The sequence below is a fragment of the Saimiri boliviensis genome, chromosome 6 (genome assembly GCF_048565385.1).
Source record: "Saimiri boliviensis isolate mSaiBol1 chromosome 6, mSaiBol1.pri, whole genome shotgun sequence".
Lineage (NCBI taxonomy): Eukaryota > Metazoa > Chordata > Mammalia > Primates > Cebidae > Saimiri > Saimiri boliviensis.
Window position 1 is genome coordinate 95,860,465 of NC_133454.1, and position 13,195 is coordinate 95,873,659.

The window sequence follows — 13,195 nt, forward strand, 5'->3', positions numbered from 1 at the left end:
GGGTAAGTTACTTAACCTCTCTGATGAAAAACTTGGGTTCCCCAATCAGCAAAATGGGAATAATGATAGCTCACAGAGTTTTATGAGTCAAAACAAAACAAAACAATGTTTCCTAGAAGGGCCTATACAGCATATTAGTACAAGCTCCCTTATAATTTCTCTGTTTTCACCCTTAATCTGTACTCTGAGAGCTCCCCAAATGAAACACTATAGGGAATGGCTTGAGTAAGATTAAGTCGCACTCCTATATGAGTTCCGCATGTGCTTCCCAACAGTAAGGATGGTGATCTTTGCTACCAAATCATCCTACCAGAGGGCTGCAAAGTGGAACAAGAGAATGCTTCCAAAGAAGATAATATTTTTAACTATGTAATATCACCGCAAGTGAGGAACTATTTTGCTTTTTCTGGGAAATTACTGCAGTCAATACAGCTTACCTGAGAAGGCTGCATCAAGGGAGTAAACGTTAAGTGAGTTAAACTTTAGTTTGGAAGCAAAGGAAATTCCTTATTAGAAGAGAACAATAGCTACTTTCTACAGCTCTGAACAACCCAGAAAGACTATTTGAGACTACACATCTCAGAGATATAAAAACTGATAAGAAATAGAAGAGATGGCATTGAACTCTGTAAGTTCTAATTCTGGCTCAGTTATATACTAACAAGCCACTTATCTGCTATTGGATCTTCATATTCTCATCTGCAAAATGGTATGGCTAGATAAGGAAACTTTATTCTAGGGAGAACTCCTTGTTTACAAATTTGTTCAGTAAACTTACTACAGAAATATTGGGTAGCTTATCACCCTTGACAGTTAGATGTTGACCTACTTAGAGTTGCAGGTAATAGTGAGTGGATGGTCCCTTTAGTTCCCTCCAATTCTGTGCCTTTTGAGGCAACATTATAGCTTAGAAACTAAGAGCAATGACTTGAATCAGATTAAAATAGATTCAATTCCTGGTTGTGCTTTGACTCCATGAGCACAGTTAGGTTTTCCACCTCTCTAAAGCCTCCAAGTCATCATCGTAAGTAAGCAATAATAAACTCCTCATAGGGGTCTCATGAGCACTAAATCTGGTAGAATATATTTTTAGCACATAATTAAGTTTTAGCATTAACTTAGGTAGGGACTATGAAAAAAGTTTTAGAAATTTGAAATAAATTACTGAAACAGGAACCAGATATAATTTATCTGGATATTATCCTGGATCAGAATTTTTTTTCTTTTTCTCTAAAGAATATCAGTGGGACAGCTGTTGAAATTTGAGTAAGAATTATAGATCAGATTATAATATATATCAAAGCTAGTTTTCTGAGTTTGACAATTGTCCTGTGGTTATTCAGGAGAATATCCCTGTGTTTCTGGACTAAACACTACAATATTTAAAGATTTACATACAACTTACACTCAAATGGTTCTGAAAAAAGTATACACATATTTTGCATGTGTGTAGAGAGAAAATTAACATTTGGGGAATCAGAGTGAAGGGTATATGAAAAATTATGCTTGCAATATTTTGAAAGTCTAAAATTTTTTGGTACAGAATATTATATAGATGTATGTGCAGAAAGTTTTTAAATATGTTTTGTATATGTTATTGTCACGGGATTAAATAGCTGTATTTGACATATATGTGTATGTGTATAAATATATAATTCAATTATTTAAAACTATTTAATTTGACCCACCCCTGTTTTTACTTGATTTTAAACCTTTCTGTTTAAATTATTTACTAGTCCCTTTCCATAAAGTAGTAACTCTGTTTAGAATTAACTATCCTGCAGATGAAACAAAATGACAGGTAATCTTCAATTAGCATTCAGAGACCTAAGTTTCACTTTAGGTCTTGTGAAGAGACCTGAGTTTCACTTTAGCATTGTGAAGTCTTCAAAGTCAAATCATGTTTTGAAATGACTGGAACTATCCTAGTCATATAGTGTGCATTAAACAATAACTGCCCAAGTGCCAAAGCTGGCAATGGCTTCTATTGCTGTTGCCACATCAAAGTAACAGCCACAGCAATTTTTTTTAGTGACAGCCTATGGAAAATTAGCTGGATGTTCCTTCTGCTGTTTCTAACTCAATCATTTTCACAGCTCTCAATTTCAGTCATTCCCCAAATGAATACTAAAACCCAACAAACCTAAAGGAAAGCCAAAAACATGTCTGACAACGTCACATCAGGCATCAGAGCCTGTCAACGCTAAGTGAATGTTTTCTTAAAATTCTGGGTTTCCTTTTACGTACATTGCTAATAGAAACTCCAACTTCTACCCCCAAGCAAAGCCATCTCTCCTTCAAATAACTTCAAGAAAGGCTGCAATGTTTAAAATGATTAGTGAAGTTTCTCACAATGACAAAGCACTTTATGGTCACAAATCAGTTTTACATAAATTATCCCATATTCCCTTCACAGTAGTTCTGTGAGAAGTTCCATTTTAAAGAATAGGAAAGTGAAGTGCAAAGATTTCAGAACCTTTCATGTACTGCATTCCCGGCCAGAATCTATGTTTCTGTATTCCCAAAGGTGTGAGGGAGAGTAGAAATCACTGGGTAACGCTATTTATGAAATAAAACTTTCAAAAAGTAGGTTAAATATGCAGAAGGAACAGGATTAGAAAAAGGAGAAAAATCGTAGGTAAAATGTGAGAATAAAGCAACTGGCAACAATAGTATCTAAAGTACATTTCACTGAAAAAGTTGGATGGAATATTTTCTGGAGAACAAATGCATATCACTCACAGTGTTCCAGAAAGAATGCATCTCTCATGGTGTTCCAGAAAGAACTGGGCTCTAGGAGCCTGACTTCAAGTCCTAGCCAAACAGCATACCAGGCTCATGAATTCCAGTTAGGCCCTTAACCCTGTCAGCTCAACTTCTACCTTTGTAAAACTGACTTTCCTCACAGAGTTATGGGAATGAACTTCTGTTCATTGTAAAGCTCTAGGCACATACCATTTTCTATCCTGTCTTTATCAAATGGAATTCTTTGGGCCCCAAATAGATCATCTCTCTGGGTTCCCAGTCTCAGCAAATGGCACCCAGTTATTCAGGGCAAAACCCTAGTCTCATTCCTATCACTCACCCAAATATCAAATTAAATTCCTTCAGGACAAGTCTGAATTTCTTATCTGAAAATGACCCTTCAATACCTGGCCTCATCTCCTGACATTTTTCCATATGTACCCTTTAGTCTTGTCATAACAAGATGCAACTTTATGCATCCTAAAACATGAAATTTTCTATCTCTATGCCTTCCACATGCTATGTTCTTCTTTCCAGAACACCCTTACTACCATGCTCATCGGTTAATTCCTACATGTCCTTCAACACTCAGCAGAAGCCATTGTGGAAGACTTTCCCAAAACCTACAGTCCTAAGAAAATACACTGCTTTAGGCCTCTGTTCCCTGCATACACATCTTCACCATGATGCAGCAAGTGTTAGTTTCATTTCACCCTCTAGATCAATGTTGCCCAATAGAATTTTCTGCAATGATGGAAATGATCTACATCTGCGCTGTCTAATATAGTAGCAACTAGCTATAGGCAGCTAGCTATATGAGCACTTGAAATGCGGCTAGCTCAACCAGGGAACTGAATTTTTCCATTTTATTTAATTTTATTTATCTTAAATCTGAACATAATAGCCAACTGTGGCTAGTGGCTATGGTGCTGGACAGCACAACTCTAGAGAGTCTGTCAACTCTGAAGATGGGTCATGCTTGTGTCTGTGGTCCCAGCACCCACCACCTGGCATAGAGTAGGATTCAGAGTTTATTGAAAGAATAAGGAAATGTGTAAGTATCTACACATACTTCTTCTGTATTCTTGGGAAGTGATTTCTCCTAATACCCCAAGCATTCTACCACACTCAAACATTCACCACATCAAATTTTGCCAAACCCAGTCACATCGTGTAAAGTACACCTCATTAACTAACATGGAAAAAGCCCTCAGCAAATAATTTCTATTCAGGGCATTTGGCTTCATGATCACTCTTAAATGACTTCCAGATGACTTCTGGACAAAGAGTTATGCTGTTTATGAAATAATACAATAGTCATGGCAGCATCATTATGGAACGTCAAAATCAACTACACTGTTTAATAAGAAAAAAGCATAGGCTTTTTATCATATTTACATTAACATGGAAAATAAATTCCCTTGCATGTTTACAGTACTGCACAAGTATGAAAGACTATTTTGAAGTAATATTCTGCTCTCCTAACTGAATTCATTTCTGAAATACCATACAACATTTAGAGAGGGTATCCTGACTTGATCTGAGGGGTTTCAATACTATGATAGCAGAATATGGACGGAACATGACCTTGCTACAAAGAACTAGCAGTCAAATCCAATTTGGTTCCAATTAAAAGTCCTGGTTAACAGAATTCATGAGGTTGGCATATGGTTGGTCATTTGAGATTTTAAGCAATCTAAGATGTGAACTTCATTAAGCAGATTAAACAGGTTTGACTCCACATCCAGGTCTTCACTACAAAATTCCTTAAAGTATAACTGGCAATCAAAGGCATCAACAAAGATGGTCTGCACACAATGGCCCCATCCAGAATGAGGGGAACTTCTCCATTGCTGGCCTGCCATATTACCATCTCATAGTGATTATATTATACAATGGCTGAACAACCATTTGTTAATGTCTTTCCATCGCATAATTACTTGTGTAAAGAGAGAATAATCCTATAGTCTAAAATTGTAAATAAAAAGGAAGAGGTAAAGCATCTTAGGGCTTGATGGAGAGAGGTGGAGGTAGAAACTTCAAATGCATGGTTTGCTTCTTTGAAACTCAATTGAAAAATCTTAATTAAAGATAACTTTATGACAAAATAATGTTCACTATAGGGGAAAAAAATACACACACACACAGGAGGCAAAAATAAAACACATACTTTTACCCAAAGATAACATTTGGTATATACTCTCATTATTTTTTTCTCATGCACTTTTAAAACAGTAAAATAAACACTAGATAGTATTTACATAACATTCACTCTGTTTCATGTACTTTCCTAATCATTTAACATAAATTAATTCACTATCTTCACTAGAATACTACAAGGGAGGGACCATTAGGTGCACCTTATAGACAAAGAAACTAAGCAGACAGAAGTAATTTGACCTAGCTCATAAACTTGTAAGTAACAAACAATCTCTATTCAATTTTTGCTGTGGGAGCATTGTGTTTAAGTAGTGTGGAAAGAAAAAGTTCTCTTTAATTTTATTAAATCTTTAACTACCATTTCAATATTCTATCAGAGTACATAATCTGTATACCTTATTTGAATCCTGTTCGATATTCTCCAGGGAGGGACTGAACTAAGATTGAAGACTTTCACTGACTTGGATCTAATACTCAACAGCTGGGCTGTATGACAAAATCTGTAATATAAATTTAGATTCCTTTGGGGCTATATCTCTTTGATGTTCTTTGTATCAAACCGTCACCTTCCTACCTCTATATGTTATATAATCCATTAGCTTGGCCTTTAGAAGCCTATATTAACTTAATTCAAGTCTGATTTTTTTTCACTGGGATTCTTAAAACATAATATATAGTTCCCAATTCTTTTAAACCCCAAAAGTGCCTATTTTGATTATGGACTTCAAAAAAGTGTGGAGAGCACAACAAAAAGGAGGTTAAAACAAGGAGAATAAATATTTCCACAGTGCAAACTATTAAATTGGAAATGTGAGATGCAGCTGACAAGTTTAGAAACATTCTCAAAGTTAGAGGTGCTCTTAAAGATGAGGACAGTGTTTCATGCCTTCACCACATTTCCAAAGGTCATCTGCAAATGTCCAAGGGGACCTACCCTCAGTTTTCTGTTGGCTCGCTGTTGAGATTGTTGCCCATGACCCTGAAACACCTTGTGTTATTTTTTGTGGTTCTGTTACCCATATAGCAACTCCTTGGCAACAATGGTAATTATACAGCAGCCTTGTTATCTCAGAATAACACTGTAATTAACTGGTGTCACTGCAGCATTTGTAGTTATGATAACTGCAGCAAAAAAGAGGTCCTATGGAAGTAGCATTTTTTTTTTAGTTATGGCTTTCAAAAATAGCTTCAGCAACTATGCTGCTAGTAAAACCAAGTTTGTTTCTCCCAAGAAACATGATTTCCTCAAAACAAAGCCCACTGAAATTAAGCTATCAAAATGTCTCCTAACAGAAAACATCAGATTATCTCTGTAGCAAAAGCTTTTAAAAGGAATTGGGGATAAAAGACAGACACATTTCTCAAGGTAATACTTACAGCTCTTCTAGGAAAGGAAAGTTCTTAAATGCATCTTCTGGCAACTGAGTAATGTTGTTCATACTGATATCCCTGAAAAACATAAAGTTAAGAATATTGTTAATTAAGTGACATGAAGCTTAAAGCATTTAATCTAACGGAAAACTAGTCACTGCAATTTTGTGAAAGAGCATTAGAAGACACATAGCAACAGTCACAATTTGGCTTCAGAATGCAATATTCAGAAAACACAGAGAAGTTAAATGTTTTGTTATAAATTATAACCCATACTTTAGAAATGTACCCAGATCCTGTATTTTCCTGTCTTAAGAATCCTTGGAAAAAATGTCTCAAACCACCTACAATAGGTGGGCCAGGGTGGCTTCCCAGTGCTCTGGTATTCACGGTACTACTGATATCTGATCAAAATAAACAAATGAATACCCTAGGAATGGAATATTAGAATAATAATTATTATATTAATTCTAATAATAGAATAATAATTATTATTATATTAATTCTAATAATAGAATTTGCAGGTAAGGGTGGCTTCTGGAGTCACTCAAGGACAATAAAAGCATGTCCTAGCTCTACCCTAGTCATATTTTCTTCAAAACCTGTAAAAGTCCTCCAGGTAATAGTTGTCAGTGGATTTCATGTTCTGCCTGTGACAAGATGCAGGCTAAGGACAAGTGCATACATGATAGGTATGCGATCCATTTCCAGTTTTCCCTTAAAAGCGTCCGCAGAAAGAAAACTCACTCAACAATATAACTCAACAATTCACTAGTTCAAACAGCCAAAAAATATTTTGTTAACCATTTCTCTCTTCCCTGGCAGCTGCCTTCTGAACTGGCTTTCTCTGCCACACTCTACTTGAGATCAGCACCGTGAAAGACAGGTTAAAACAGCCCCATAAGGGAAAGTCCCAGCATGCGCTGGGGTAGTGGAGTTGCCTCCCTCAGTTCAATGGTGTTTAATTCTGTGGCTGAGCCCTTGGGTGTCCCACTTCTAGAACCTGGCATGAAAGTTCACATGTGCAACTTGCCCATTAGAACAGTATATATATTGGTATGAGGAAGTAGAAGAGAAATGAAGCATACCAAAGTAAGCTAACAACAATAATACTGTGTTATTCCACCCATTCCATCAGTTAAAACTTTCTTTTAAAGGAGGTGACACCTTCGGTAAACATGCTAGGTACATCCTTTCCTCCCCATTTTTCTTTTCACTAAAATTTAGAAATAGAATCCACATCTTTTCTTACTAGCTTTTCCCAAAGCAGGTTTAGAAACATTTTTTGGCTTGGGAATAACAGTAACAGAAGCAGCAACAAAAACAGCAGGAACAACAGTTAACATGCAGTGCATGCTTGTAACATGACAACACTACACAGAAAATCTTACCTTACAAATGGGGAAACTGAGGCTTACTGAGGTTAAAAAAAAGCTTCCCCAAGACCATTCAGCAATCAGTGTAACAGAAAATGTGAACACCAGAGCCCACAACCTTAACTGCAAACAATGAGTCTTCTTAAGTATTATTTGAATCCTGTTATTAATACTTATCTCCAGTGGTAGTCAAGATATAAAACAAACACTTGAGTCCCACCAACCTTACAAACTAGGAGAACTGGGAGGAATAACGCCACTAACATCTTGACATAATTATCCATGAATCTCTGGAAAAACACTTTTGTTTGACAACTAGGGTCAAAGAAAAAAAATAAAAAAGACCAGGAATAGCTTTAGCAATTAAGGAACCAATGCTAATATACATTTCTTAGCACAAGAAATTTCCCTTTAGATGAATCTTATGACCATAGAGACACACATGCACTCTAAAATTTTATATCATTGAAGACAACTCAAATCCTACTAAAGAAAACTTATAGGAAAAGCCAAATTACTATGCTTCTCTAGGGATTACTATTTTAAAACCCAGGCCCCAATACTACTTTAGTCAGTGATCATTATCTCTGGGGGAAGGGAAGAGGAAACGCTTTGTTTTTCATAAACACTCTGGCAAGATACTGGAGAAATGGCACCAAAACAGGGGTCAGAAAAGGCCAGCAAAACTCCCACACTGCCACGTAGCCATTGTTTGTACTGGTCCTCCATCTGCTCATCAGTAAATTGAAGCTGATTGGTTGGGTAGCTTCCTGGCCTGACATTATATACTGTCAGGCCAGGAAGTATAATGCCTTTATACTGACAGTATATAGTGATTCACACTTTTCTGTAGTTTCTTCTTGGAGGAGTCCACCTTTTCAGATAAAAACAGATGAGATTCATTTTGTAGAATGTTTATGAAAAGTTTATCACAACGCAAAGTTTAAAGACTATCCCTCAGTCATTATTAAATTACTAAGTCACTCTCAACGGGAGATATATTTGGTAAAACATTTAATCATAGTGAAGGCAAAATAATGATCCAATATGAGTAAAAAATGATCCTGTAAAAGATCAGACAGTTTTGGTATTTTTTGGTCATTCCAGTAAGAAGAGAAAGGACAATAATTGATTGCTTTACAAAATGAGGCATTCTGTACCGTTTCCTCTAAGCTTGGCACACCTGAATTCAGGTGCGTTATCACTGTAACAGAAAAACTGATTAATTTCCTCATCAGAAAAGGTCTGGAGCAAACCAATTAATTGCCTCATCAGAAAAAAACACATAATTAGAGACAATTTACACCACACTATTCTTTGCATTCCAGTTTTTTAAAACATGCACAGCTCTCAGTTTTTCCCTTATAGTAACAAGACTTAACAGGTAGTTTTGCTGTGAGCTGTACATGCAATTAGCGAGACTCCATATTTACAAACTAATATATGTTAAATACATGGTGAGGTTTTCTTTCAAAGCTTCAGATTCAGGAGCAACACTTCTTTCTAAATTTTTCTTAATGTATAATTTCACACACCCAGAGAGGTTCCCTCTTTACAGATGGTTTCTCTCACTCTTTCTGGGATTCAGTTACAACACTTATGAAGTAAAAAGTTGAGGGTGGGGGTAGTGGTGAGCTATAAGATGTTATCTGTGGAGAAGTTCTGGAAACCTGTGGTTACAGAGTATAGATGGGTGGATACCCATTTAAAATAATGAGGGCTGATGGTGATAAACAACCTATAGACAGTCTTAAGAGTAGATTCTAGACATGACATTACCAACACCATAAAGAGAATATAAAGCACAGAGGCTTTATAAATAAGAGATTAGAAAGGATGACCTATGACAATAATTACAAATATATGAAGCTCAAAAGTCATATAAACTATTATGATACATAAGTAAAAGGAAATTGTTTAAAGAATTTTCATCCAGAAGATGCTCCTACAGATCAGTACCTTCAAATTCACATGAGTAGTACAATCTTATCAGTGGTATCAGTAATAAGTCCTAGGAATTCACCTTTTGGGATAGAGAAGCAAATATATATATATCATATGAGGTCAAAGCACCACTAACTCACAAATGTCTCAGAAGGGCAATTTCCAGAGAGCTGATGGTCTTACTTAGAGCCAGCATTGCATAGTTGCAAGTACAGGCTTTGGCGCCAGACAGATCAAGGCTTACATATGGATTTACTACCACTAGCTGTGTGATTTTTGGCAAATTGTTCATCTTTTCTGTGCCCTGGCTTCTTCATTTGTAAAATGGAGGGAGTAATAACTGAATCGTATAGATTGCTGTGAAGACAAGAAAATGTCAAGTCATGTATAATAAGTTCAACAAGTAATAGCTGTTATCTTATCATCATTCATGTTTTCACTGCTCCTGGAAGCCATCTGAATCCAGTGGACCAAGACCAGACTAAAAGGAGACATCTCACTGCCTCTGTTGGCCTCAGAAAGAAACCATCTTTACAGAAGATACTAAATGCTGCAAAAGACCTAAAACTTGGAGCAGTTTTTCCTAAACACAAAACTAAACTCCAGAACCCCAGGACACAAAGATTTTAAGCTGGAGGAACACTTCAAGATCAAATATTTCATTTAAACAAAAGATCAGAAATATAAAAGCACATCACCTTCCCAGAAAAATTAACATGAACATCCAAATACCAGCAGTCACTGATTTCAAAATTAAAATTTAAAGGGTACAACTGTTTAATTGAAACTGCCAAATCTCTCTAGTGGTTAAACTCTCGTATTTTTCCCACCATAAAATTCACTGATGCTAAAGTATCTATGGAGTAAAGAATATCATGTTTTAACAAGGTATCTTTTAAAATCTCTGTAAAATGATCCCTAGGCAAGCCTAACCTGTTTGCTGATGGCTAAGCATGTACCACTGTGGACTCTGACACTGCCTCCTTACTGGGTCTGGGCCTTCTGCCACAGATTTATTTAATTTTAAATATACTGTGATTGACCCAATGTTATCCAAATTTGAACAAGCTCTCCTATTTGTATTAGATTAAACTGTACTGCTACTACTGTATTGTTGATTTTATCTCAAATATTACCTGGCAGTTTAAAAAGTCACTAAATTACATACAGGTTCAAAAGAACACAGGGTTCTCTAAAGTGTTTTCTAGGAAAAGAAAAAAAATGATGGTGATGTCCATAAACTCAAAAAACACATGTTGATAATGGCCAAGAATGAATACTCTCCCAATGACTTTTTCAGGGTCTTTGGTAATCAACCAGAAATGTCAGGCCAATCTCCAGTTAACAGATGTCTACAGCATGACCAAAAACTAAAAACAAACTTTGAAAAATGCCTCTGGTGGAACAAATTTGAAGGGAAGGTCTCTCTCAACCACAAGTAGTAAAGACATACATAATACCAAAGTTCTAATTCAAGTTAATTAAGAACATGGTGGCTTACGCCTGTAATCCCAGCACTTTGAGAGGCTGAGGCAGGTGGATCACGAGGTCAGGCATTTGAGACCAGCCTGGCCAACATTTTAAAGTCCTGTCTCTACTAAAAATACAAAAAAAAAGTAGCTGGGTGTGATGGCACGCACCTGTAATCCCACCTACTCAGGAGGCTGAGGCAGGAGAATCACTTGAACCTAGGAGGTGCAGGTTGCAGTGAGCCAAGATCAGGCCACTGCACTCCAGCCTAAATAACAGAGCAAGACTTCATCTCAAAAAAAAAAAAAAAAAAAAAAAAAAAGTGATTTCTGACACTCTTCTATAACTTTGAGCAAGTAATCTCATTTTCTCCCCACCTTTTTATAATAACAAAAGTAATCAGTTAATTGTTTTTTAAAAATGGGAATACAGAGAAAACCATCCACAATATTAATACCTACTGGTAACCACTGCCATATTTCATGAGTAACATTACAGATTTTTTTCTATGTATGGTATATATTTTTACAAATCTGAAATAATATAGTTGTGAACATGTTCATCTCTTGACACCAAAAAGATTCTTCATTTGCAAAATGAAAACAAGAAATCTTTCTTGAAAATACCTTTGAATGGAAGTGTAAACATTGAAGTCTAATATATATCAATGCTATTTTTAGCAGCCCGTACATTATAGGATGGGAATATCTTTGCTACTGAAAGTCACTATGCCAAAAAAGAACAGAGGTTAATTAAGGGTTTTCCTTTACAAGAGAAAAAGGAGATATCCTGTCATCCATTTAATAAATATTTACAAAGTATCCATTGTGCACATATGTGCAAGGCACTGTGCTAGGATAGTGAGGCTTTTATGTCAAAAGATGTCATCAATAGGTTTTTTTGTATTAAACTCCATCAGACCACTCTATTCTTAACTTGCTATTACTGTTTAAGATTTTGTTGCAACATTCAATTAAATTTAACTGTTCTAAAATTGCATTATTTCATTTTGAAAACAACAAGAACAGCTGCATGAAGATACTGTATTTACACTGCAGAAATGGGGCCAAAACAGTACATGTGCCATGTTAGATTTTGTTCCAAAGATACTTTTTTTGTCTCTACATGTTTTAGCATGACTAGACTCCAACTAAGTGTCACTATAGACACCCTTCTAATGTCTGTGCATCATTTCTACTACAAACAGTTTTGAGCAGTAGGATAAACTGGCTCCATGCTGTCTGACATCTTCTCTGTTTTTTTCAGGTACCAACACTCAGTACTTCCCAGCAAAAGAAATCCAAAACATGCTCCTCTATAGCCGTGGAATCGTTAAGAGGATAGATGCCACGACACCCATATTGACACTTAAAAATAAACACTAATTACGGCAGAGACAAGTTATCAACTTGTAAAGTCATTATCTATTTAAGGTACTTGAACACCCTAAGTATAATCTTTCTTAACAACTTGGAAAGGCTAGAGAAAATGTCACCTTCAAATTTTAGAAGTAAATAAAACTTGTTTCTATCAGAAAAATGTTTAATTCATTTTATGATCATCTAATTCTATGGATTGAAATCTTTTTTTTGAAACTGGAGTCTCTCACTCCATCGCCCAGGTTAGAATGCAGTGGCACCATCATGGCTCACTGCAGCCTCAACTGCCCAAGCTCAAGCAATTCTCCCACCTCAGCTTCCCAAGTAGCCAGAACTACAGGCAAGCACCACCTTACTAGGCTAATTATTTTTCTATTATTTGTAGAGACCATGTCTCACTATCTTGCCCACGCTAGTAAAACCTCTATTTTAGCATTTTTTAGGATATTCCCTTCAAAGACTTTCAAAACTGTGTTGCCACTGTTAAGAAAATGAAGCCAGGCACAATGACTCAGGCCTATAATCCTAGCACTTTGGGAGGTCAAGGCAGGTGGATCACCTGAGGTCAGGAGTTCGAGACCAGCCTGACCAACATGGAGAAACCCTGTCTCTACTAAAAATACAAAATTAGCCCGGTGTGCTGGTGCATGCCTGTAATCCCAGCTACTCAGGAGGGTGAGACAGGAGAATTGCTTGAACCCGGGAGGCAGAGGTTGCAGTGAGTTGACATTGTGCCACTGCACTCCAGCC

General features: G+C 36.4%; 1 protein-coding gene across 1 annotated transcript in view; it reads right to left on the reverse strand.

Annotated features, from left to right (window-relative positions):
* Positions 1-13,195, reverse strand: part of LGR4 (leucine rich repeat containing G protein-coupled receptor 4) — a 108,730-nt gene that overhangs the window by 42,528 nt on the left and 53,007 nt on the right. Inside the window, exon 2 of the mRNA XM_039470819.2 lies at positions 6,283-6,354. Within this exon, the coding sequence (XP_039326753.1) occupies positions 6,283-6,354 (72 nt within the window). The remainder of the gene's footprint in view (positions 1-6,282; positions 6,355-13,195) is intronic.